Raw genomic sequence first — 26,205 nt, 5'->3', positions numbered from 1 at the left:
GCAGCCCTCCGCATCGGGCATCCACAATTGGCAGCCTCAGGCCGCACCCGCATCCGCCACTTGGTGATTGTCATCCATTATTGAATTCCCCCGAATACAACATCCATTACTTCCATCTCTTCCAGCCATCGAGAGGACCGCGCTACCAGCTGTCATGTCTCGACGTGCGACTCCTTCCCAGGCTGCTCAGAACCAGCAAATTATCAAGAATCTGCTGAAAATCGAGTGCAACAAGATATGTGCTGATTGCAAGCGCAACAAGCGTGAGTTGTGCCCGCCCCCGGACATCCTGGTCTTGTTGAATCTGCCTACATCCAACTGCCAATCCGCGCCCGCTTGCTCTTTGAACTCCGTGTCTTGACTTGTTTCCGCTGACGCTCTAATCTACTAGATCCGCGATGGGCCTCCTGGAATCTGGGAATCTTTATATGTATCCGTTGCTCGGGCATCCACAGGGGGATGGGCACCCATATCAGTCGAGTGAAGTCTGTGGATCTCGATTCGTGGACCGATGAACAACTCCAGAGTGTGATCAGATGGGGCAATGCCAGAGCGAATAAGTATGTTCATTCGAACCGTCAATGCTCGCGGGTTAAATAGGATGCTGATCAGCTATTCGCAGATACTGGGAAGCCAAACTCGCGCATGGCCACGTCCCCTCGGAAGCGTGAGTCGGCCCTGTCGTCACAGCTGCATAACCAACGCTAATGGAATCGGATAGTAAGATCGAGAACTTTATTCGCACGAAGTATGAATCAAAGCGGTGGGTTATGGATGGGCCAATGCCCGACCCGGCAACGTTGGATGTTGGTGACGACAACGTGGTAAGCTCTACCGGCGCGTTTGTTGGATCTGCAGCTGAACTGACATTTTCTTAAGCCTCTTGCGGTCGTCCAGGAAAAGGCAAAGATCGAGCGTTCCGCGTCTCAACGAGTAGCAAATGCTAGCCAACCTCCGATTACACACCGCCCCCAGGCATCTATTGACTTCTTCGGTGATGACGAGCCAATTGCTCCCCCGGTTCGCCCTAGCACCACAGATCCCACCCCGCGAGTCGCTGCCCCCAGGCAGCAGCCACAATCGCAGCCTGCCGCAAAGCCGGCTCGACCTGGTGATTCGTTGCTCGGACTCGATTTCTTCGGAAGCGCTCAGCCCGCGACCACCAGCCGTCCAGCCAGCACCGCGTCTACACCTGGTGGCTCGACCGGAATGTCTCGACCCGATCTCAAACAATCCATCCTGTCTCTCTATTCCAAACCGCAGCCTCCCGTGCAACATGAGCGTCAGCCTTCGTTTGGAGATTTAGCGTCTCCGGCCCCGCAATCGGCGTCCCCCAACCTAGGCGGACTGACCGATGCCTTCAGCGGATTGAGCTTCCCTTCGACTACTTCTCCGCCGCCTCCCAAGCCAGCTGAAAAGCCCTCGCCTTTTGCCAATTTGACGAGCTTCGCCAGCACCAAATCCACTCCGGCGGCTCCCAAGATCACGTCACCCAGCGTCTCCGCCAGCAGTGGCCTCGGTGGGGGTTTCTTTGACAGTCTTACCTCTCCGACTATTCCCCCTGCGAAGCCCCAACCTCAGTCCCGTACCGCTTCCATCTCGTCCAACAGCCAGGATTTGGGCTTCTCCAGCTTTGCCTCTGCTCCCCCGTCCAAGCCGAACCCTCCACGGCCATCCTTCTCTAACGACCTCTTCGGACTCTCTTCGCCCCCGGCTCCTGCAGCTCCAGCAGCTGCACCGCCTATGACAACGTCGCCTCAGCAGGAGCTGAAATCCGCTTTCAACCTGAGCAGTCCCGCTCCTGCTCCGAAACCGGTAACCTCCACATCCACAGCCTCCGTTGCGAGCATGATCCCCAACGTGGACCCTTGGGGCGGCAACGCATGGAGCACTCCCGAACCCGCTGCCCCTGCGCCATCCACCTCATCCATGATGAAGGTCCCTGACACACTGACAGCCAACGACATCGGCGCCGGTTGGGGAGCCCCAGCCTCCCCCGCCGCAAGCTCGAAACCAGCACCCACCGTAGCCGCCGACGAAGACTTTGGCGGTTGGGCCAGTGCCGCACCCATCTCGACTACAACCACAACCACGACCACGACCACGACGACCTCGAACGCTCCCTCTAAACCGGCTGGCGGGTTTGGCGGAGCTGATGATCTATTCTCTAATGTTTGGCAGTAGTTTTCGTCTCTTCTTCCTCCTGTGTTGTTAATTCTTCGATTGCATATAATGCTCACGGTGTCCATTTAGACTTAGGCGCCAGATCCAAAGTGAATTTCTTTCTGTTATTTCAATTTCCTCGACCGCACTTTGGCTGGTTCCTGTGGGTATTAACAACACTACTCTTTTGTCTCTGGCACAGGGATCTTATCCAAATTGCATGTAGAATGTGAGGACCTATGAAATATACACTGGAATGACTGCTACTAAGGCTATTCATGGCTATACATCTACCTGTGCTATGTTAAAGAGGACTTTTCCTCCCACAGATCCCTCTTTGGCTGACTCCCAGTTAAGATGTTTATCCGTATAATGTCAGGGACTGGCTCTTCAGTAAAGAGAAGAGAGAGCAAACCTTAAGGGAAAGAGTTTTCTGCTCTTAATCCTAGATGACGCCCTCCACCCTGCAGCGAGGCTGAAACTATTGAAGCAGATCTAGATATCATCTTCACTAAACCATCTTATCGAAGATTCATCTTTCTGACGATAGTAGAGTCCAGGTGTGATTTGGTTCTTGCTGACCTGCTCGTACATGTCTCCTATGTCATTGAAGATACTGAAATGTGCAGATGAGCTTAGTGCGTACTGGCAGAGGCGCCATTCGCTGCCAGAATGTCGTTTTCCAAATCCCTTCGGCACACTTCCTGTCAACCGAAGTTCGCAGATGCGATCTTCCACCGCGCCTTTCGCGTGGACGTCGAATCGCTTCACCTTCTCTTCTAGCACCTGGCCTCGGTGTCTCAGCCGCCTTGTGGAAGGATTGAACGAAGTAAGTGAGGTTTTTCCTGGAGGTCTGCCAGGTATCTGATGCATGCTTCGAGAGTTCCGTGGATTTGCTCCTGCTACGTACGGCAAACTGCCGCTTCAGTGCTCGATTAGATGGTAAAAGGGCGGTTTCTACCCCACAGGTGGTCAATAGATTTTTGGAACTTTAGGCATAGATCGCGGCTCGGCACGCTTGCCGCGTTCCAATCTGCTTAGTCTGCTCCTGACTGTCTTTAGCCTTCCAGTTTGGCCGGCCCAGCTCGCCTAGGTTGGCGTTGGATCATGCAAAATTATATACTATAAAGATACCTATGGTACTCACAGCTCAACCTCCAAAATCGACTGATTACGAGTTATTTGCCTAAGACCCATCCAAATTTATCAGAAAATTACTCAGGATAAGTAGTATTATGATAGCATGTAATGACAGCAATGGCAGACAAGGCCAAGCAGCATGAGAATTGAATTAGTATTGATAAATCATTAGCATCATCACTTAATCTAGACCCCTCAACAAGATCTAGAAATCATACATAGCAGAGAGATCTCATCCAAGAAAGAAAATCACTATAATAGCTGCCGCACACTCGAGGAATCCTCCTGCGTATTCGACACGGATTCCTGCGACACAATGGTGGTCACTTTGATCTTGTTCGAAGTGCCTTCCTCGAAGCCGCTTGCCTTGTCGTCACCGCCCTCCGCGCCGTGGGTGATCGACTGCAGGTGGAAACCGGGCTGGTGGCCGGCGACGGAAGCCTGGAAATTGGAGTAGTGGGTGATGCGGCTGCGCGTGGTCTTGGTGTGGGTGTTGCTTTTGCTCTTGTAGCTGGAGAGGAAGCGCGGGAGGAGCTTGGAGATGAAGGCGCGGATGCCGGGGAGGCAGGCGCAGATGATGGCGACGTTGCATTCGATGGCGGACCACATGGCGGCGCCTGGGTTGTCGTCTGCGAGTTGAGAGTCAGTGTGAATCTTGGGTAGACGGCTTTATGTCGACGTGAACAACGCACAAGTTGGATCAGACGAGTTGGAAATGACCAAGAGGCTGTTCAGTCGGAGAATGCTCGTTATCAGGACACTTGTTCGTGGACTGTCAGCGATCCAAGTCTGGAGGCCTCTTGTATGATTGAAACTCACAATGCACCCAGAGCGAAGACGCCCATGAGGGCGAACCTTTGTCGTCTGGGGAGTTGCAGGTTTTTGAGCACTGGCATGGGGAATATCAAGATCAAAATATCCGTGAAAATGTGGATTGCTGAGTTGGAGAACCAAAGGGCCTTCTTGTCAAGACAATACCCGTCCATGTCAGGAAACCAAAACTTGGACACAGGTATGCAATTGAGCCAGGCACTGATGAATGTCCATGTTCCGTAGACGGCCAAAAATCCAATCAAGCACCAACAGGCGAAACGCATGCGCGGTGTCGAGAAAACCCGCTTGTATTGTAGAAGAATCGAGGCTTTGGTAGTAAGCAGGCTTGCTTGATAGATAGGTACCGATGCCCAGAAACACTGATTGAAGATACACATCAGCCGGACATCAAGGCGACAGGACCACAGGCACTTCGTACCTTCATTTGTTTGATATAAATGTCTGAGGGGATTTTCAAATAGTGCTCTCCCATGAGATACTTGACCTCTAATTGTCCACCGTCAGAACCAAATGGAAACAAGCACAACCATCCATGACTTCAGAAAGGGCATATGCATACCTCCAACAAACAGACCGAAAAAGGCCCAACTAAAGGCCTGCGAGGTTTTAGTCAAAAATCCGTCCATGGCCATGGAAAATATGGGAAAAGCTTACAAGAGCCACAAGAATAGCCCAGTCATCGGCGCCCATCTGCTTCACAAGGAATGTCCGTGTGTAAATTCGGATAATCGTGAAAGTGGTGGCTAGGGTCGTAAATGCAATGCTGAGAGAGAGGGCCTCCCGGCCACGAGCTGTTCCGAATGTCATTTTCGCACTGGGGGCAAGGAAGAACGAAGGGAAAAAGGATCGAAGATAGAGTTGATAGAGATTGTCGTGCAGGTAGCAGGAGTAAGGATTGTGAGGTAATGTTAACGAGTGATTCCAGAGCAGCTAGTAGTGGTGCTCAATGGTTGGAGAGGCTCCAATATCAATTGTTCTTGATGCGATGCATTGCGAAGGAGTGAACACAGATTAGGAAGATTGAGAGTCGATGTAAGAGAGCGTTCACAGGACGAAAGCCCGTTATTATCAAAAAAATGCCAGGCCGCACCTGAGAACTGAAATATGGGGCTTTTAAAGTCTGATATCGCTAGAGTCGAATAGAAGCGGATGGAGATTGAAAGCACTATGTACTAGTTCAGCGCCCACCAGTAATCAATCATATCATGAACCGTGGCGAAATGCGGATTGGACTACTGACGCTCAGACCTCAGTTACAGGATTCAGGAATATCCTCCAGGGCTCCATTGGCTAGCGTCTTAAGGTTCATAGCTTCATGTACATCATCTGATGCTCTCGGCCTGCAAGTAGACAGTTAAGCCGTAGTCTCATGGGAATTATCTAATAGTACGGGGTGTCTGTTAGTGTTGAGCATTTGTGCCAGGGACCGGACGCCTTAGGATGGAGTCTGAAATCCACGTGTAGACTTGGAACAAGGATCGGCAAATCGTCTTTCAGTCATTGGTTCATAGAGGACTCGATACTGCAGTTGCTACTTGGCGTTTTAGGTTTCCAGGTCTCCGGAACGTCCGTGAAGTCAGGCTCGGCCTCTTAAGAGTTAGGACACTGGCGCCTGGAAAGTATAGTTAGTTCATTCGAGTCGGATGGTACAGCAACCCAGACTTGCCGTTCCCAAATCGGGGATTACGCAGGCCAAAGAAGGAATGATGGCACCAGATCATCAGTGCTAAATTAGTGCTGGTGGAATGTGCGGACTGTTCCTTGCCTCTTTTGAATTAAGAGGTTGCCAGGACTCCAGGAGGGTAGAAACATGGTTCAGAACGGAAAGTGAACCCACAGGATCATACACGGCATGTATCCGTATGTTCCAGGGACCATCTTTATCAAACTTACACAGTGCGGTAACCATTTCCGGATAAAGGCGTTATTATAACGCCGGGACTCCCGGAGTATCTATATCTCAATAGTTTGACGTTGACTTTGTGAAGCACTGAAGTCTCATGCTTCCATGGGCCATGCATGGCCTGCTTCGAAGAAAATCCAGGAGACACCCCCACCATCGAAGGAAAACAGCCGCCAAGTTTATCAAATGTCAGTGACGGTGACATTGGGGTTGGTCTGTGGTGAACCACGGCTCAATCGGCATGACAGTCAGTTTAGCGAGCCAATAGCTTGGCTTCTGGGTACGCAGGACTCCTCATGTCACCTTCGACCCGTCTGTCAAACAATCGAACGTCCGGAACAAGACAAATAGATGGCCAATTCTTGATGTGAGCATTCTCTCTCTTCCATCAACTTCTAGTTCATCTTCAGGACAAAAGCTCGGTGCAATCCTTACATTCGTCTGGGACACAAGTCCCAAGTGGTGGTGTCCCGGCGCAATGACTTGAATTTTTGCGCGATCATGCCGATCATATGCACGACTTGTCTAGCGTGTCCAATTCCCTGGTTCAAGCTATTCCATCTTCGTCATGCAACTCCGTATAGCCAAGCCTGTTGCTTGTGGCCAGGGGCTAGTCCAGGCATGACTTCCTGGGATGCAATGGCGCAATCAATAGTGCAACCATGAGGAAACTGCAGTGTATTCGAATTCTCGATAACTCTGATGATGACCGCCTTGAACTTGTCAGGCACCATTGCTAAGGTACTCATTTGAGAGGGGCAAATTTTCTGCCGCCAACTGCAATCAATAGCGTGAGAATGAGATAGTACTAGCCTGTATCCACCGATCCACCATTCAGTCTGGCGATTTGGCGAGTGGCGTCTTAAGCCCTTGATCTTTAGTCTTTAGGCTTTAGCTCGGAGGAGGTTAACGCAAAAAGGAAGCACTTGTCAGGCCTAGCTTTGACGCCTCCATGGCGGGTCCACGACTCCACGACTATGCACGTTTTGAGTTGCGCTGGGGACGAACTGTTGACTGTCGAAGGATAGTATGTAAGAGAATGGCGTTGTTCTTGTAGAATAAGTCTGAAAAAAGTGACAACTATTAGATGACTGGCGTCGACTTTGAAGAGAACATGAGCACAAGAGAGAACCTAAACAGCTCTGAATGGAGATTAGGGGGACTCCCACAGTCTCAGCAGGTCACGAGATGTTGCGCTTACCCATTCGAGAAATAGGTTGAGACACTCTTTTGGGCAAGCGAAAAGAATACCTGAGGCATCAGTAGCACCATTTACTTCAAAGACTATTGATTAATTTGCTCTTCTCTCCATCTGATTATCATTGAATTCCGAATGAGCGTCGCATCATGAAAAGGGGGCACATAACACGACAACAGCCACGCCGATCCCTACATCAGGCTATATCGGCGAATTTAGCCCATGTTGCTTCATGCTTGGGCCATCATGGGAGCGAACTATGCTCCATATACCCCGATCGACATAACTTCCGACCTCTCAAACCGGGCCAGTTGTTTGCATGAGTATCTCAGGTTATGTTTTTATCAGAAAGATACGTCCGCTCTCGGTTTCTGTCCGAATACGACAATGAAGTTCGTGCCGCAGGATATGTCCAAGAAATCAGGCAACGAAGCTTAGGCAAGCAGTTTGTGCCTCAGGCAGCAGTGATGCCTAGGTTTTCGCCAAGCACCCGATGCCTCAGACAATGACGGAGATAATCCACAGAGCAGAGACCTTGTGGCTTTACTATAGGATGAGTATTCATCAATAGCATAGTGCGGGGTGTCTTCACGAGCAGATGTGATGATCGCAATTGATAAGCCCAGTAAAGAAACTGACCTGTTGATGAGAGCCATCCGTTGGCGATGATGGCAGATCGTCACAGACGGATTCATACGGATGCAGGTCCTTCTCAATCTCAATCCGGCTCGTCCAAGCACAAGGCTCGTTTGAGTTGCGAATCATGTCATCACCGCAAGAAAAAGTGTGATAAGCGTGTCCCCTGCTCCAACTGCTGCCGCTCCGGTATTGCATGCGTCCCTGTAGAACGGGCACGTCTACCACGGGGTCGGTCTGGGAAGCGAGCATGCGAGCATTCTCCTGAAGTCGAATCTGAACATAACTTGACGAAGCGAATATCTCGACTGGAGCAACTGGTTCTAGATTTGACCGAGAAGCATGATCGCGGTGTCGCCGAAAGAGTATCCTCGTCTGCTTCCATCTCTTCTGACTCTGTAGTCCTCAATCGGGCAGAATCTCCGCGCGTTTGGGCTCCTCCCGCAGATCACTTGGAGAAGAATACCGCGGTGGTGGATGCCTATAGGAAGCCGTCGAGGCCTCTTCCATTCTCCGCAAGTCCCTTTTGGGCTAATGTTATGAATCAAGTAAGTTATCAGGTCAACAACTTGGCGTACCCAACATGAGCTATGGGCAATAAATAACCGACTGGGTAGACAGGCGATACAGATGGGACTTTAGCCAGTAATCTGAACAATGTCCGACGTCTTCCACCTGAGAATGGCGATAGTCGCCAGCTCGATGTTGGGCTCGATAGTCATGACATTACTTCCAGTTTTCCATTGCCTGGTCAAGACCCGCCCAGGGGCTCAGGTTCTATCCAACAGACTCTGTTTCATTTATATTTCCAGCGGGTTGATCCTTTCTTCAAGATCCTCCATCGTCCTTCGCTGAGCACCTTTCTGCTGGGGAACAAACCCTATCTAGACTATGAATCGGGGCACCCAGCACCCGAAGCGCTCGCCTTCGCCGTCTATTATGCTGCTGCCTGCGCGCTGAGTGAGCAAGAATGCATGCAGATTTTAACAGTCAGAAAGGAACCACTTGTTGCGAGGCTTCGTGCGGAGCTAGATTCAGCTCTGGCAAAGGTCGACTATGTCATGACCAATGACCTGACTGTCCTGCAAGCCTTTGTTCTTTCCTTGGTATGGGTCTAGCAGAAACCACATCTGACCGCGAAACTATCTGCTAATTCAGGGATCAGATGTCGTCTCGATCTCGAGACCAGAGTCGACGGGTATGGACTCTTCTGGGTCTGGCCGTTCGCGTTGCCCAAGCACTGTCACTCCATTTGCCTGAACCACCGTTCCCCATCCGCCCATTTGAGAGAGAAATGCGAAGACGTTTGTGGCATGGCATTGGCTTTCTCGACGTAGAAACCGCCATGGACCGTGCCTCTGAACCGATCATGCAAGCAAGCTGGTTTGATTCGCACCCACTTTCCAATGTCAACGACAGCGACATCGCATTGGACATGGACTATCCGATCAAGGAATCCGAGGACTTTACCGACACAACCTTTACCATCATGATCCTCAAAGCACAATCTGTGGCACGGTCACTCAGCTTCTCTGACTTCACCGAGCCCGCAGTCAAGTCCATGAACATCCGCCAACAGGTCGTCGTCGATTTCCAACAAACAGCGACGAAACTCCTCCGAAACTCCCGACCAGATAAGATTCCCTTCCACTGGGTCGCCAGACAAGTTGAAGAATGCACCAATGCCTCCTTACAATTAGTCTCTTTGCGCCCCCTTCAACGAAACACAAGCTTCATCCCACCCCGCATTCGAGGAGACGGTCTCCTCAAGCTCGCTGTGACCGTCCTAACAAAATCACAACAGCTCGTCAACGACCCCAGGTCCGCCCCCTGGCGCTGGATCGAGCATTTCTTCGTTCCCTGGCACGGACTCGCCGTCGCCATCGCCGAGCTCTGCGTCTGCGAGGATCAAGTGGTGATGGAGAAGTACTGGCCGCCCGTTGAGCAGGCCTTTCAGCGTCTGCGTGACCTCGTCGCAGACTCCAGGAAGGAATTGCTCTGGAAACCCATTGAGAAAATCATGGCCCGCGCTCAAGCCAGGAGGAACGAGCTGGTAGATACCCAGTCCAGGCCTGATCATCCTAGCTCTGTGCCTGCGTCGGTCACATTACCGTCCCCTGCTCTACCGCCACTCGATGCCCTGCCAGCTGTTGCCCCGGTCTTAGGCCACACCGGTTCTCTCAGTACGGATGTAGTTGCCTCCTCCTTACCCGAGACAGTTGCCGGAATCAGCCCGTGGCCCAACGTTTGGGATGCAATGGAGTACGGTGATCCAATGTTGGAGAGTACCCGTGAGGCGTCATGGTTGCACTACGAAAACTTCATCGGAGATCTACATGACACCGTCGATTTCTCGCTGATACCCAGAAGCGGCTTCATGGGATGAAAATGATGAGAGCTCCAACCCTCGGATAAATTTGATAAGTGACTCGAAATCATTGAACCACCTAGCAAATCAGAATCAAACTTTCTGGCGCGATCTACCTATAGTACATCGTTCAAGGAAACCGTGCATCACCCAGTAGATCCCTACCCCGAAACCCAGACGCCTTGTGGTTCTCTCAGGACCCTCACCAAGGTCGAAGACCGAACGGTAGGAGCAAAACAACCACGGTTTTGATTGAGGTGAGGTGATCCTCAGAATGAAAAAGAAAGAAGAGGCAGTAATTTCACACACGTCAGGATTATCGAAAGAAATAATGCGAAGAAAAAGGGTATTATTTGTACATCAATAGCCATGCAGAAGAGTAAGGACGGGGGGATTAGGGAGTTTGAAGGAAAACGAACTGAACGGCCGTCATTTGAGGGGAAGGATAATCCATCATTCATTTCGTTCTTCTCGCCCAGACTTCAGTAATAATCCTCTTTTTCTATTACCATGATCAACTCGGTAAGTTCCTTACGCAATGAGCGGTTACGGTCCCATGCTTCGACGATCTTCGGACGATGGCTGAGGAAGACGGCTTTCTTCCACGAAAGCCCATTATACTGTGGTGAAATGCCCGTAGGTAGGTTTCGTGCAAGGTTGCGCAATACTAACGCAGCCTTATAAGCGATTCCGAACGGCTCGCCCCGCTCATTGACTGGAGTGTCCAGGTAGTACCATTTGCGGACGATGCGCTCTTGGAGCACCGCCCGTTTGGATGTCGGTGGCTCCGCATCCGGGGCACGTTCCTCGGGCAAATGTGCGGAAACGTGCCCGGCGACCATTGCAGTATTTGCACTCGGGCCAGAAGACCGGAATTTCGTGCAGTTGTCCCAAAGACAGGTATGAACGGGCGACTCGGCTTTCTCCAGGTTGTAGTGGCCCGGTGTTTCAGTAGGCTTGAGGTTCATGTGTTCCGTGAAGACATGATGGCGAAGTTCTGCCGGGGACTTGAAAGCGCGATGACAAGTCTTGGTTGGTTTCGAATTGTCCGCCCATTTGCAGTAAATATAGGGAAAGCCCTGGAAGGTATAGGCGGTCTCCAAGGGCCGAATGCCTTTGATGATGAATTTTGTCGCTGCACCAGGACCATTGATCACTTGAGCCTGCGCGTTCGTGAAAGTGGTACTGACATTTTTGATAAATTCGGCCGCAGGAAGAACACCGCCACCAGGAAGACGAGGGTCTGCAAATCTGCTCTGGTACGCCTGCCACAATGCGATTTGGGTAATCTCACACTCGGGGTCCTCAACAAAGCAGCACCGGAGCCAACGCGAGCTGCGTTCAGGCTCCGAAAGCTCCATCAGGTCTTTCATGAGCTCAGGCGGCACACGAGGGATATCCGACGGCGGGGGAGCAACCTTTTCTTCTTGCAACACAGTTTCCTTCTTGCTTGGTCGGCCTTCGTGCGTTAGCAATGCGACCATACGGGGGACGAAGATGGTAGGCAAGTTGAAGACCTCAATCAAAGTCTCAACGTTCTCGGATGAAAGTGTATACTGGTACCAGAAGTCCAGTGCACCACTCAGAACATCTTTGTCCAAGTCGAGAAGAGTGTGAAAGTAGAGCTGCTGCAAAGTCTCCTTTGGTATCCGGTCCATTGCCCGGTTCGCCTCTGGCTCGTCTAATTCAGTGGAGAAATGAGTGAGAGCCCATAGTGCGCGGACCACGTGAGCGCGATCTGGAGACTCAAGACAATTGAGAAGTGAGATCCAAAGTGGATCCTCGGGATCGGTCTTCATAAACTTGGTGACCTCCTCTGCAATGTCCAAAGCGTCGTTCTTGATCTCGTTGAGACGAGGCTGATCGGGCATGTTGATCATAATGACGAGAAAATCCCGGAGCAGGCCTTTCGCGTATCGTGACACATAGTAAGCATTCTCTTTCAGAAGCACCATGTTCCGCAGGACCAAGGTTGCCTCTTTAATATTGCGGAGGCGGTGATTGAATTCGTACGTCTCGAGGGTGTCTTCCGGCAACGTAACTGGTATTTGTTTGATCCTCTCCAAGAGATCTCGTGTACCATGTAGTGAGTTCAACACGTTGACGCGATCCGTGGGTTGCCGAAAATCATACTGAAGCTCCCACTTCACTCCAGTTGTGACCAGGGAAATATCCAGGGCCTTTTCCATGAGGTTTTCTGCAAGCAAAGGGAACCCTTCAAACTTGAATTTATCCCATCGCTGATTCGAAATCTGAACAAGGTGGTATAATGCAAAGTCCACCTCATCGGGAATTCCCGATTGTAAGCCGTAGTGGGCTCTTTTATAAATATGGTCGGCTGCATGGCAATGTCAGTAATAGCTCTCAACAAGCAGGCGGTAGTAATTTGACGGCACAGTTCACGTACATTTGGGTACCTCGAGATATTTGAGGGGAAAGTAAGGATCATAGAAATCTGGTTGCTTAGCCACCTTCCCTCGATCGTGCAGGGTCGCAAAAAGGCCAGGTCTGTTCCCGGGCGTTGCAACCTCCCGCGTGGACATTGGAATTTGTCTTTGGTCCCTCCCTTCCCAATTCTCGGGCACGCCTTGTGGAGTATTCGACAGCATTGATGTGGTGGAATGTGTATGTGCTGCGGCTGGCTGCGGTGAGTGGTGCGCATTGACGTGTGAGCGTCTAACGGGTGCAGTGTCTGGGATGAAAGGTTGATTGGCTTTTGGAGCTTGACGCAAGCCCTCTTTAAGTCAGTCAGCCAATCTAAGTCGGGAAACCATCTTTCAAGGGATGAGAAACTTGCCTCGTAAGGACGAGCGCGGTGTATTGTTAGACATCTTGAGGTGAGTCCTGATTCCAATGCTTCCTGGAATCGCTCCCTTCGCTACTAGGACGAACTAAGCCGCGTTGGCTGGACTTGACCACGCTGAATTAACTCCAGAATATGTCCTTATAACGCGATGAGACCAGTTTCGCTTCGTTGGAAGAAGAGTCCTGTTTTGAGACGCGCGGGCGTAGATTTTGCTGAGGGAGTCGAGTTACTCGTTCAGGCGTGTTCGAAAAGGAGAGGATGAGATGAGGCAGGTTGAACGAGCGATACGAATACAGGCTGATTGCTTTCACAGACCAGGTGAAATGTTTTGCGAATCTTGATTGACTGTCACCCCGCGAAGGGAGATCGGCCGCGATTTAGAGCTATCAGAGGCCAATCGATGAATGCGACTACAGTTGTGAAAACAACGAAGCTTCGAAAGGACAGATCTGAAGGAAGGAAATGCGATTTTCTTTCTGCAGTAGAGAAATTAATTCGCGACAAGGGCAAACCCAAATCAAGCATCAATGTCTTGATTGCGGTCCTTCAGGCTCTGTAGAGCAAGTTGATCCTGCGATCCCCGGTCCTGGCATCCCAGGCAAAAAGTCCGCGCATCGCTGTGGCCTCAGGCGCGTGTCCGGAATATCTGTTGTTCCGCTTGGGGTTGGCATGTCATGTTTGTTATGTTTGTTATGTTTGTTATGTTTGTTATGTTTGTTATGTTTGTTATGTTTGGATGAGGATTGAGGAAGGGTTGTTGGTGCCTCAGGCATGAGACTCTTTCCGTACTTGGAGCCGTTCGAACCTCAACTTCAATATCGAGATGGGAACTCAGATTGCGACTGCCAGCATTCATGCTGTGACTGCTTGAATACATTCCCTCATCACTCTGGCGCTCTTTTGTAATGTGCCAACTGATGAGATCATGGATTGTCCACATCGAAACAAAGGAATATTAAATGTCAGAAATGGACAGGAAGACTCAAGCATGCGATAATCATAGAATCAGCACCGATGAGAAGAATTTGGGTATGACTGCCTGAGGCCATCTAGTTGACTCCCTAGCAAGTCACATACCACGCACTGCACACTCTGCTGTTCTTCTATCGTAGAACATTTGACCTGCGACCCAGTATAACTAGACCGGATCCGCATTATCCCTCTACTCCTAAGTTTGAGACGAAGAACATTCTAATGTATCATTTATCTCAAAGAATTCATGAATCTACCCAGCTGGCTCGGTTGTCCCTAGCAAAGTTCTCTCATACCACAACCGCCACTCATCATAATGGTCCGTTGAACTGGAGCCATATTTTCGGCAATGGAGACATTGCATGTTGTTTCTACAAGGTGTCAGGGAGTATATCGTCAACTCAAACCTCGGCTCAAAGCCCAATCTTTCTGAAAGTGCTTCAGGATCAGAATATCCTGGTATTGGCCCCAACCTTGAAAGTCCGTTGAGAGGCTAGCACTAATGAACCCGTACAATGACTTAACAATTGCAGGAAGAAGTTGATCTTGGGCACTTCATCCGAGAATGTTCTAGTCATCACATATCAGGACAAAGCAGCCATCCCAGGCCCATCTTCGCCGTGGTCGTCAAGTTGCCTTGTCTCGCGGTGAAATATCCAACAGGCAACGGATTCGTAAGTTACACGCCCCTCACCGTATGGGATCTCCTCTCACTGCAGTCAAGATCCGCCGGTTTCAGCTAAAGTTCTCCTCGGATCGCGAGTTCTATACAGCTCTGGCAATTCTGAGCGATATCAGGTGTCCATTCTCAGAGTCGAATGTTGGCTCGTCGCAGCTCGCTCGAAGACCGACATCATCACAATGGCATTCCGGCTCAGTACCGTCTAACCTAGGCATTAGAGAACCCTTCACCTCCAGCGCGAGCGCAGCCGTGTTCCCAGTAGTATCATCCGCTTCTGCATCAGGAAGTGCATCTAGCATCACGGCCGGTAGCCTTGCAACTCACGCCACACGACTTAACAAACTCTTGCTAACACAAGTTCTCTATCAGCATCTTCATTGCCTCCATCTTCGGCTGGTACGGCTCCAACAACAGCTCCAGATCCAAATAAAACAAGATCGACCACCACTTATACCGAACTGGAAGCTAGACAACCCCAAGGAACCATACAACTACACATCGAGGAGGAGACTACAGCCGACGCCCCAAGTGCTACTCCCAAGCCGTCCACCACAGCAGCCCGCCACGACATCAGGACGCTGAACCAACTCCTCCCGCCAAAAAGGGAGTTACCCTTCTCAAAGCCGCCAGCGAAAAGATCCCGCACAACAGCAAAGGAACCCTCCACCACGTCTCAAACGCACGGCGCAGGTGACCAGATCCCTACAAACACCGAAAGCGACGCCGCAGCACCACCACCCTCGAGTCGGGCCCCAAAAAAGCCAACTCCAAGGAGAAAAGCCGCTCAGAATACGACACCGGGTCCGCTGCATCGTTCAACCACTTCCATCCCACCGCTGACCCTGATTGAGGAGCCGCCTACTCAACCCATCCAGTCTATAAGCTCCCTCGCGCTACCCGCCACCATACCCGGGGCTCAGCAACTGAGCACGGAGCAACAACACCCCACAGTCCGCATACACGGACAGCAACCCATGTTTGAAAGCAATGATAATACAGTGCACCAGCGCGGCCAACAACACGACCCTACCCCGGCCGACCTCTCCTCGTATCTTTCTGCGCCTACACACGAGCGCACGGCACGACTGGAGAACTGGATCTGTCAAAATATCGAGAATGATGGGTTTATTAAACTTTGTCAGGATGTAGAGGGTATATGGAGGCGGATTGCGTTTGGGAGTTGATGTCAGGTTCTCTTCGTTCATCGTGATTGACTCCATCTGCTCCTCATTATATACCTATTCTTACATGCGGAGGCTAGAGATTGAAGACAAGGATGTTGAGACTATCCTATTATATGACATGTGAGATAATCAGACATGTATCACCTTATCAGAGAAACATTTGTTATACCGTCATCCTAGCCATGGGCACGTGTGTAAAAAGACAACTTTTGTTCTGAGCGAAGTTATCCAATCTAACTATTCGATAATAAAAGTACAAAGTGTAGTGAGTCGAACAAAGAACAGCAGTAGCAAACTGAAACAGCGATGAAGCTTTTTTTTCACGCAGACAAGGTATAGATCAGGCTAAGCGTACGCAGATACAGTATATGAGATGAGATTAGAGAAAAAAAAAGCCGATCGATAATAGTCAATACAAGTGGCATTGCCGAGGACGTCTTCCGACCTCAGCGAGATCGACGGTACACCAGCCCCGAAAAAACATTGAGATAACCCTCCTTTGTGAGAAGAGTGAAGTCGACAACCATGCGGCTTGTCTGGTGCGCAGACGCCAGATGGGGCGATGTCGTGTTGACGTTGTTCTCGGTCGAGGCCATGGGTGGCGGCGAAGACGCGTTGGCAGCCACAGAGCCCTCGGCGCCGACGGCGAGATCGGCCAGATGTTGAAGGGAGCGCTGCTCGTTCGGACCCATGACTGGGGGCACTGTAGAGCTAGTTTTGTTCACACCAACATCCGGATGCTGGGGTTCCTGAGCTCGCGAACGTCTCCAGTCTATGAATATGCGAATCTTCGAGTCCCAGCCAGGTGTGGCGTAGATATTTTCGAACTCTGTAGCTTCGGCGGACGCCTTCGCGCGGTGGTCGAGGATCTCTTCAACCTTTCTAAGTGTGTCCCAGCACTCGTTTGCATATTCCGGTAGAACGGTGGCTTCGAGCAGGGTCATGGAGGCTAATGCGAGGCTGTGGAGATCAAAAGGCGTCGTAGGGCGCGACTCCATAGTCGCTTTATGCAACTCATTGATGACCTCAACCGCGCAATAGATGATTTCATAAGGGCTGTAAACAAAGATATGCCGTTTGATGAGCAGCCGGACAGTCCAGTAGAGTTGGTTTTGCAGGCTTTCGGGGAACCCGTACGATGGTGCTTCTTCGGCTACATCATTGGGCTTCCGGAGGTCCTCAACTTCCCCCAGACGTTCAAGAGAAGCAACCAAATTCGCACCGACCATGCGACCCAGTCCAGTATTCGTCTGGCAGACATTGTGCTCGAGGGCGGCAAGAGTGGTCATTTCGACCAGGAACGAAGAGTAAGCTAAGCACAATTGGTGTTAGCAGACATGCACAGTTATTACAAGACGAAAGTCAAACATACAACCAATTCCTGTTGGGACGGATCCAAGAACGCGTTCATCTTCCCGACCACCTATCTCCTGGTTCACCAAGACGCTCGGATCGGCTACACTAATGGCATACCACCGGGTCAATATAGCTAGAGATACCCAGCTGCGCCTCACTAGGTTTGCATCTGAATCAACGTCGGCATCTGAGGTCCGTTTAGCCTTCAGTTGACCGAGACTCTTCGCCATATCAGAACCGAGTTTGGTGGCGGACTGGATCAAAGAATGTTTAGGCACCGCATCTTTAAGGACAAGGTTCTCGGGACCACGCGAGTCACAGTCCAGTATCATGAGCAGCGTAGTCTGAAGCCAAACCAAATTGACGGCAGTTGGACGAACCAAGGCCGGCTGCCGAGTGTAATATAAGAGAAGATCCTGCGCATTATCAAACGAGGTCACTCTCTCAAAGGTGCTTAGCACACGGTCCAGGTTCGTGCGCGTCACAGTGTACAAACCATACAGGAACACCTCCTGGACCTCGCGGCTGCATTGATGAAGAATTTCTAGTAGACGGTCCTTCGAATGCGGCAGGATGGGGAAGATGGTGTGGATTTTAGCATAGTAACTGCCTCAGTCAGCTATCATACTGCAAAAGGATAGGACGTTCTGAAAGAAACATACGCATTGAGAGCACCTTCATCGACATCCAAAGGAGTCATGTCCTCTTCGATTCCGTGCTTAGACACATCAGGTATGTCAAGGCCATGTGAAAGCTCATGCTCGTTTCCAGGGGACCAAAACAGATTTCCCGGTTTGGGTGCGGTATTGCCCATGACCGACGGGTTCATTGGATCTGTCGATGTCTCGCCAGCGTCTGTCAAAGTCAGTCAGGTGACATCAACTTACGAAGGTAAAGGAGACGAACCGAATACATTCTGCGAACCCCTGGGATTGAATTGAGGCTGAGAATAAGATGTGCTGGGTAGTCCACTCGGTAGTCCTTCGAACACAGAATACGTCCTCTTCCGACCAATAGGGCCGGCATCCATTGGTGGGGAGAAATCCTGGTAGGGTCGGGGAGGCGACACCTCATTCATGGCCTGGTACGGCATGTCCGGGTGCACCATAGCAGGCTGCATCTGACTTTCGAGAGTGTGTAGACGCTCCGCAAGTTCTTTGATATAACTGATGACGCATGTCAGCAACTTGGTTCCAACACTCTGAGTAGCGAATGGCGCTTCTCACCCTTTGCTAGGACCGCGTTTCATGGGCACACGACTGAATTGACACGCGACGCCAAGTCGACGACAATTCGAGCAGGTCTCGACACCGGATTCAGAGCTTGCGTCGCAGCGGACCTAGTGAATCATCATGTAAGTCCTTTGAACGATACCGTGGCGTCGCGCGCAAAAAAACAAAGCAGGTATAGGATCCCTACCTTCTTGCGCCTACACTCATCGCAGGCCCGAGAAATCTTCGACCTCTTCCTTCTAGCGCTCTGATCCCCATAACTCAGATCATGATTCGGATCGACGCCCACCTGCTGACTGGGAGTGAACTGTAGCATATGTTGTTGATGTTGGTCCGGCGATGAAGGGCGTCCCATATCAGTGCCACCGGGATTCGACGAGCCCAGAACCATCGATTGGCCGTGATGCACGCCGTTACTCGAACCGTCTGCCAGGCCTTGTCCGGAAGTCTCGCGGGAGAGCTCGGCGGATAAGAGTTCGTCGGCGGTCAACTGGCGATTCCCGTAGTACGGCATGGTGCCCTGTGCCATCTGCGCCGCGTTGGGAGAGGGGTAGGATGTAGCCGGAGGCATATCAGAATGCTCGCGGGAGTTCATTGCGTGTCAGAGGTAAAGATTCACGCGTAAAAGGTGGGTATTGATGGTGGAGCGAGGCTCCGGGGTGATGACGGAAGGAGGTAGTTGGAGGACGGAAGGACGCGAGTGACAGCAGGCAAGGTTTTACAGGCTAAAACTGCCTGGGCGGAGAGGCATTTTGAAGGGGCTAGCGCCGTGTGCCCTCGGCGCTGTGAGCAAGGCACAGCAAGGCATGATTGCGCGACAAAGTTGCGAAAGACAGGAACAAATTGGGCTTGAGATCGCATGTGGGATTGATGATATAGTTTCATACCTTCGGGATGATCGCGCCAACGCGGGGGTCCGGCTTTTTGTTTCTGCGTCCAGCGAGCGGATTAATACTATTTCCCACCGGCCCAGACTCTACTAAATCAACATCTCGAGTGGACGAAGACGAAATGGAGATGATTCTACGAGTGGGAAATGGCATCTTTGTGGAAAAGGTGTGGCTCCGGAGCCTTAGGAATCCCTCCAGCGCTGCTCAAATCTGATGGCGTCTATCTTGATATATGAGGCGATTGTCGTGCAAACACACTGCTCGCCCCTTGTTCAGATGACCGAGTCACCACAACGCAGAACAATATAAAAGTAATGCTCACAGCTTATTCTGTGGCCTTCTTCTTACATTCTTAGCATAAGATTCTATCCTTTCTTTGTGCAGAGAGAAATTGTTGTCTCAGCAAATTCTCTCGCCGACACCAACATTGGCTTTGGCCAATGTGTCTTTTCGATCTGGTCGATCATCCAGAGCTCTCTCCACGCCTCTACCCCATGGAGAACGAGGTACGAGAGAGATTAACCCTACCAACTGGACCTGAAATGCCTCGATCAGATGTTGCAGAGTATTTCGTGCCAGCGAACAGCGCCTTACAGCTCATGAGATTCTGCAGATAGTTCGAAGCTTGCTCAGCGTATAGGCGGATTTGCCAAACAACATGAAAATCTCTGCCAGAAGCTTTAGTGACAGTGCTATGGCTTGATGTATAATGCAGGACTCGTTGATACCTTACTCAAGCGGCGTCTACGGTGAAGCTGTCTTTTTCTTTGTGAACTCGGCAGATTAGCATTGAGGGTGATGGTTAACGTTGCTGGTATGTGGCGAACCCTTTGTCAATATCTTTGTAGACTCATTGCAGTCTGTAGAAAGGTGCATATCAGTCTCTCACAGTCATATCCAGGCGTCTTCAGTGTAACTATCCCTTCACCATATACTACAACCAGGTGTCTTCTTGTCATTCTCCAGGGCTCGGTAACCTTCCGTCATGGCAACAAGAAGGTTTCAGTCTAATCCGAGACTTTCGTGATCAAACACAGCTACTACTGTAGTTATGGGCTAGTAGACACCGTTTCACACACTTCTCCACGTCCATCCTCCACGGCGAGCATGGTTCGTCGATGGAGCGAAACCGGCGCTCAATAGGCCGCACTTAGCGGGCCGCAAGGCTCGCTATCATTTCAATCACTTCAACGATGACGAAGACACGCTGGCCATTTCAAAAGGAATTGAATCGAGAAATGTTGGCATCAGAACAGTTTAGCATGATCCAAACAAGGCGTAGTATCCTAGGTTGCTGCAATGTCATCAATATCTGCCGGCCAAGAAATCCTGTGACGTATCAGGCTGAGTAAGAAGATATTTTCCCTCTCGTCCATGAACGGGTCAACTGGTTAACACTTAGGTTAGCATAGTGCGACTGTACGCTATAGTGAGTGAGTTGGGTGGGCCTTCTGGGGATCACTCAGCGTTGTCAAAAGACGTCCCTGACTCCTCGGTCCCCCAATCTCCTCAGTTTCCACTGTCACAGTCATCTGTCTCACAGGTGCAAGTCTCAACAGATGTTTTCATTTTCGGATGACATCGAAGATCGAATCTTCTCAGTGGACAGATAATATACGTACTTCCCTTATGCAGATCATCGATAGAGCCGCTTGGACGCTCAGGCCCGGGGTTCTGATATCATTTTCTCGATACCTAGGAAGAACATAGTAGTAGATACCACTGTACCTGATTTATTCCAAATGCCATACCCCTTTGAAGTCCAAACGTCGTTCACCAGCCAACAAAGCCTTGTAAAGACCAGAATGGGTACTCCGTACCAGCTCCTAACTACTTGGCCGCCGTCTGTTCGCCGGTTAACGAGGACGAGCGCCGAAAGACCCGGTTTTACCCTTGCCGGGTGGCTATGATTGGCGGAGAAGAAATCCATCAGCGCTTTGCAGATCAGGGCCCCGCCACATGACCGGCCGCCCCAGAGTGCATAGAACTACGGAGGACATCCAGGTAACTTGTTACTACGTACTAGATAGTCATCCAAGAAGCTGCAAATGCCCCAAAGGAGAAGCTGTGACGCCATCCTGCAGTTTGTAGTACCCCAACCAGGAGAATTAGACGGGATCCTTGCCAGCGTTGTGGGTGATCGGATCGGGAGTCCTGCATGCCAATAAGAGTGGGTGGAAGTTTTATGTTGATGGGTAGGAACAGCCCTACGGAGGTAAGACGGACCTTGCTGCGAGCTGGACGGTCAGCTGGGAGGTGAGCAAAGCAGGCCATGTTCGATTTTACAGTAATAACTTGCAGTACAGACCTGGAGAGTAAGTAAGTAGGGTACCACAGATCACCGCACAATTAACGGTAGATAGTGTAGTCCTGCGTCTGATGCACATCCGGGCAGGCATGATAGGGCCGCCGTAGGTACCTTGAGTACTCCGTAGATATGACTATGAAGATGCAGGAGACGATGAATGGAAAGACTGGCACAATGAAATGAGTCGACCATGGCCCAATGCGAATTCATGTCCAGCCGCACGTTTCTCAGCCCACGGACTCGTTGAAATTGGTTGGTTGTGGTTGATGGTTCCGCCTGCATGGAAGATGACCATGAGTTTTCCAGAAAATGGGTGGCAATCACGGGTTAAGTCTTTGTGTTATTGGGCGAAAGGTCGGATATGTAATTTGACAGACTGGAGGATTGAACAGATTCCTGCGCTCGACCATGGCGCTCTTTTTTCCATGACGGTGGACTATCCGTGGTGATATTATTACTGACGTTTTGAAGTGTTTTGTTGAATTTTATCTGCAAATTTCAACCCATAAAATCCTCTCTGTACACTGGCGCCTGGTCAGTCTGGAGATCTGGCGGGTTGCTGCCCCAGGATTTCGTAATGGGATCCATCGACCAGCACACAAAGTTTGGCTGGACTCCAATATCTCCATATTTGTTCGATTATCCACCCTTGCTGAACCCTATGGATATATCACGTAAACTAGGCTATCAGGTCAGACACTAATCAAAAGGCCAAGAACGTGGAGGACTGGAGACAATGGGAGCGAGGACAGTCGTAGGCTGTGGCCTGCGCAGTGTCCGATAATGAACAGATTTTTAAGTCGAAAATCTCAAGATGTCACTACACATTCGAAAGGAACCTGTGAACCTTACATCCATGTATATCCTTCCAAGTCACTGGAATATACAATAGAGTGTTACATGCGGCTTTACCTACATACGAGGGTGTCATAAAACCCGAACATGTTGTACCCAGCTAGATTCTATAGATGTATGACAATTGACGACAGTGGGATTCCCCGTACCACACGATGCGCCGTTGACACCTGTTCAAGTTCAATTTACTATGATCTTATCCAGATCCGGCAAAAGCAATTATACGTCGATTTACGGAGTGCGTGGGGATGGTCTTGTGCTGAATCACCAGAAGAGACTTGACAAGGCGGATGAGGGGAAAATTAGGAGTTGAGGACTATAATGTCAGACGCAGGACAAGATTTTCTCACCAGAAAGTGATGAACCAGACAATTCATAGCGGCCACACATTATTACCACAAAATGTGCGATGAAAATGCCATTCATAAGGGCAAAATGATTGATGCTCCTGCACAGTGTCATCCATGGATCCATCCGCTCCAAGTATTATGGCTGGTGGACCAGACCACGAAGCATTCCAATTTTTCTTGCTCCCACCATGTCTAGACATGCGAGGATGGTCACCAAGAACTGATACATTCCTCGAATCGTCCTGAGGATTCTTCATCGTTGCCTTCTCCTTGTCAACATCGTGGTCTTGGACGATGATGGAATGTAGACTAAACTAGGCTTGACAACGTGTTGCAATAGAATTTTGTTCCCCTTTTGTGTTAGTCGACGTACTTTGCTAGTCCGTACCAAACGGGCCTAGCGTGGTATTTCCTCGGGACCAGCCGTTCGTTGGAGTCTTGTGTGTTTCATTATGTAATACAGTAAGGTGGGTTACAGTTTCCAAAATTACCATACATCCGGTTGGCCACAGCAGCCAACCACGCAATTTCCAGCATATTGTCAGTGGTCGACATCGCCTCTTGTTGCAGCCTTGTACCTGATCTTACCTTACCTACCTGTGCGTATGGTGCGGTAACTGTAAAATAATAATACCTGGTTCCAATCTGCTGCGAGTCCACTCACCACTGCCTCTCTCTATCTGTGTGCCCCCTCGGAGGCCCCAACACTAACACTACGGAGTAAAGTACTTCATCCCGGTCCTCCCCTCCTCTCCCCTTCCCCTTCCTCTTCTTCTTCTCTTCTCTCTTTCTCTCCCACAGGGTTATATCGCAATCCTGCCCATCATCGATCGCTTTTCTCCCTTTATTTTGGCCGCCACAGCCGGTATTTGGTGTCCTGTCTCACGGCCGGCGCCAAACGGTGCGTAGGCTTTGGCCCCCCTTTCTCCTCACCTCCCTTCTCAATTGATTTTTTGCGTTCCTCTCGGTGGTTTCTTCCGGTTCCTGGTTCCTGGGTGCTACAGTTTGAACGACACTGCACTCCGCCAAGAATAACCCCGATTTCGCTCATCTACCTATCTCCCTACCTCCCTCTCGCTTCAATTCGACCTCGACAAAATTATACCCTCAGTTGCGACTCGACCCTTATTCAGGTGGAACGGCGTTTCTGTGACATTTGCTCAGGTGCATTGGGAAAATTCAGTTGGAAGATACCCTTGCTTTGTTGGAGTTGCCCTTGGTTCTTTGTCGGTCCGATCGCCTCGACGGACCGCACACACACCCCTCGAATCTCGCCTTGACGGCTCTTTCGATTCGTCCCGACAGGGCTTCCTGTTCGGTTTTTATATCCTCGCTTTAAATTCGCAAAAAAAAGAGACAAAAAGAAAAAAAATCTAGTGGGACTCGAGAGACCCTGCTCTCTCTTTTCCTACCACCCGCGCCCAATACCTCTTCAAGTTCAAATTGTCACTCGTCGCGAATCGTCGCATGTTTTCGACCCAGTAAACCGCGATGCTCATTGATGGCGAGAAGTGGGCTTGTGAAGCTTGCGTCCGGGGTCACCGAGTCAGCAGCTGTCACCATAGTGGTAAGTGACACATTCCTTGCACAAAAGAACATTGCCGATCACGGTGACTGACATACCAATATAGACCGCCCCTTGACCCACATCAACAAAAAAGGCCGTCCAGTCTCTCAATGCGCCCACTGTCGCGGCCTACGCAAGTCACGGACAACCCACACAAAGTGCGAGTGTGGTGATAAGAAGAAGAATAGCCACAAAAATGATTCAGATCCCCATGCCGTTGACAAACGGGATCTCAAGCGTGAGCATGTTGGCGATGGCGCATTGGTTCAGTATTTCTGATTAAGATTTTACAGAGGACTCCCGTCCAAAATGTGGCTGCACTCATGGTCAGCGCTGTACCTGCGCGCTGAAGAAGGAACCCCACCTAGATACTGTTCCGGAGACCTGTCTGCCTCCGCATCCGCCTGCAGCCCCGTCCGAGCCCCCCAAGAAGCCCCAGTTGACTTCGACCAAGTCGGAAAGCACGCTCACTATCTTCCGCGATGGTCACCACAAGCCGGCTCACAAGCACAATGACATGGCGCACAAGTGTGGTCTGCCCTATACGATTCCGCGCTCACATACAATCCACACTACGTCCGATGTCCCCCGCCGATCCGTTGAATTCCTGCCTTTAACTGAGCCAACCTTTCTGGAGAAGGCCTTTGCCAGCCAGGCGCAGTCCGAGACTCAGTCCAACGGTTCGCAACAGCATCATCTTGTCAATTCCGAACATGGATCGCCTGATCATGCCCCTACTGCCGCTACGGAAGATATCACCACGACCGTTCCTCCGCTCGACTTGTCGTCCTTCTTCCCTCAAGCCCAGCCGTCTATGGATCAGTCCAACAGCGGCGCAGCGGAGTCGATACCAGCACCCCTGGGTCAGCTCCCGTTGAATTCGCTTGATCCGGTCGTGACTAGCATGCCGCCTCTCGATGTCTCCTCGTTCCCCTCATTCCCAACGACGACGACATCCCCTGTGACCTGCATGGCCTTTCAAGATCCCTACAAGGAGCCTTTCTTCGCGTCGCCCGACAGCGACCTGCCGCTGAATTCTGCTGCCTTCAGCGCGCCTCCGGTCGATTGGTCCAATTTCCCTCTGTATTCATCAGACGTCCCCGCCGCGACCAGCACGCAAGCTCCTTCCTACGCGAGTTTCGACTACAATTCGATGGCGCCTGGTTTCCCGGCCCCGTCTTCGTCAGGTGACATCTCCGAAGCTGAGGATTTCGGGCCCCTGTCTGGTCTTGGAAATACTAGTGGCGATCTGCAGGATATGCACAGTGCGAGCGAGGGTTCGGATTTTGATCAGTTCCGCATCAGCTCCGCCTCCTCGTTCATTGGCCTGCCGCAAGCTCAGCTGTTGTCTTCTAACAATCTCGAGGCGATTGACATCGACGAGTTCCTCAAGTCCGCCAATGAGTCGACTGCCGCCTTGGAACACCAGCTACAGTCCAGTATGGGCATGGAGCCTAAGCCCCTCCCTGCGCAAAACACGTTTGTCCCGATGACCGATGCAGAGACGTTCAAGCCGATGGCCAATTCGACCACGAGCCTGCCGATGACGACGTCTCCTACGGATACCCTGTGGCCCACTGCTATGTTTGATCCCGCCGCTCCGTCCATGGATGACAGTAATGGCAACTTTTATACCCCACCCTGGGTGTAAAAGTACCAGTTTACGTCGTCTGTTCCGGGATTTGGGGGCTGTCTTTCCAGTTTCCTTTGGTCTAGTTACGGCTACCTTCTCCTCCTCCACCACCTCCACACCGTCTGAGT

General features: G+C 50.8%; 7 protein-coding genes across 7 annotated transcripts; 4 read left to right on the top strand and 3 right to left on the bottom strand.

The window, feature by feature from the left end:
- Positions 1-154: 154 nt before the first annotated feature.
- On the top strand, positions 155-2,184 carry CDV56_108494 (stromal membrane-associated protein; the record flags this gene model as incomplete). Its single annotated transcript, XM_026762113.1, has 5 exons — positions 155-263; positions 392-560; positions 623-667; positions 722-824; positions 880-2,184. 5 exons carry the CDS (start codon positions 155-157, stop codon positions 2,182-2,184), a joined length of 1,731 nt encoding a protein of 576 aa, XP_026616675.1.
- A 474-nt stretch (positions 2,185-2,658) lies between these two features.
- Positions 2,659-4,944, bottom strand: CDV56_108427 (putative integral membrane protein; the record flags this gene model as incomplete). The annotated part of the gene is made up of 7 exons (XM_026762046.1): positions 2,659-2,949; positions 3,574-3,932; positions 3,996-4,063; positions 4,123-4,496; positions 4,556-4,623; positions 4,697-4,733; positions 4,792-4,944. 7 exons carry the CDS (start codon positions 4,942-4,944, stop codon positions 2,659-2,661), a joined length of 1,350 nt encoding a protein of 449 aa, XP_026616674.1.
- Positions 4,945-7,903: 2,959 nt separating this feature from the next.
- Positions 7,904-10,260, top strand: CDV56_108293 (uncharacterized protein; the record flags this gene model as incomplete). Its single annotated transcript, XM_026761912.1, has 3 exons — positions 7,904-8,422; positions 8,492-8,980; positions 9,040-10,260. The coding sequence occupies 3 exons, from the start codon at positions 7,904-7,906 to the stop codon at positions 10,258-10,260; spliced, it is 2,229 nt and encodes a 742-aa protein (XP_026616673.1).
- Positions 10,261-10,724: 464 nt separating this feature from the next.
- On the bottom strand, positions 10,725-12,851 carry CDV56_108222 (putative chromatin remodeling complex subunit (Rsc9); the record flags this gene model as incomplete). Its single annotated transcript, XM_026761841.1, has 2 exons — positions 10,725-12,580; positions 12,650-12,851. 2 exons carry the CDS (start codon positions 12,849-12,851, stop codon positions 10,725-10,727), a joined length of 2,058 nt encoding a protein of 685 aa, XP_026616672.1.
- A 1,866-nt stretch (positions 12,852-14,717) lies between these two features.
- Positions 14,718-15,886, top strand: CDV56_108134 (uncharacterized protein; the record flags this gene model as incomplete). The annotated part of the gene is made up of 2 exons (XM_026761753.1): positions 14,718-15,009; positions 15,072-15,886. The coding sequence occupies 2 exons, from the start codon at positions 14,718-14,720 to the stop codon at positions 15,884-15,886; spliced, it is 1,107 nt and encodes a 368-aa protein (XP_026616671.1).
- Positions 15,887-16,332: 446 nt separating this feature from the next.
- CDV56_108030 (putative C6 finger domain protein) lies at positions 16,333-19,069 on the bottom strand (the record flags this gene model as incomplete). The annotated part of the gene is made up of 6 exons (XM_026761649.1): positions 16,333-17,198; positions 17,259-17,848; positions 17,905-18,097; positions 18,149-18,408; positions 18,469-18,581; positions 18,662-19,069. 6 exons carry the CDS (start codon positions 19,067-19,069, stop codon positions 16,333-16,335), a joined length of 2,430 nt encoding a protein of 809 aa, XP_026616670.1.
- A 5,299-nt stretch (positions 19,070-24,368) lies between these two features.
- CDV56_107791 (uncharacterized protein) lies at positions 24,369-26,095 on the top strand (the record flags this gene model as incomplete). Its single annotated transcript, XM_026761410.1, has 3 exons — positions 24,369-24,444; positions 24,509-24,682; positions 24,738-26,095. 3 exons carry the CDS (start codon positions 24,369-24,371, stop codon positions 26,093-26,095), a joined length of 1,608 nt encoding a protein of 535 aa, XP_026616669.1.
- Between the last annotated feature and the right edge of the window lie 110 nt (positions 26,096-26,205).

The sequence above is a fragment of the Aspergillus thermomutatus genome (assembly GCF_002237265.1).
Source record: "Aspergillus thermomutatus strain HMR AF 39 chromosome Unknown NODE_37, whole genome shotgun sequence".
In the NCBI taxonomy this organism is placed as follows: Eukaryota; Fungi; Ascomycota; class Eurotiomycetes; order Eurotiales; family Aspergillaceae; genus Aspergillus; species Aspergillus thermomutatus.
Note: the sequence above shows the minus strand (reverse complement) of the source record. Positions and strands in the feature narration are given on the sequence as shown.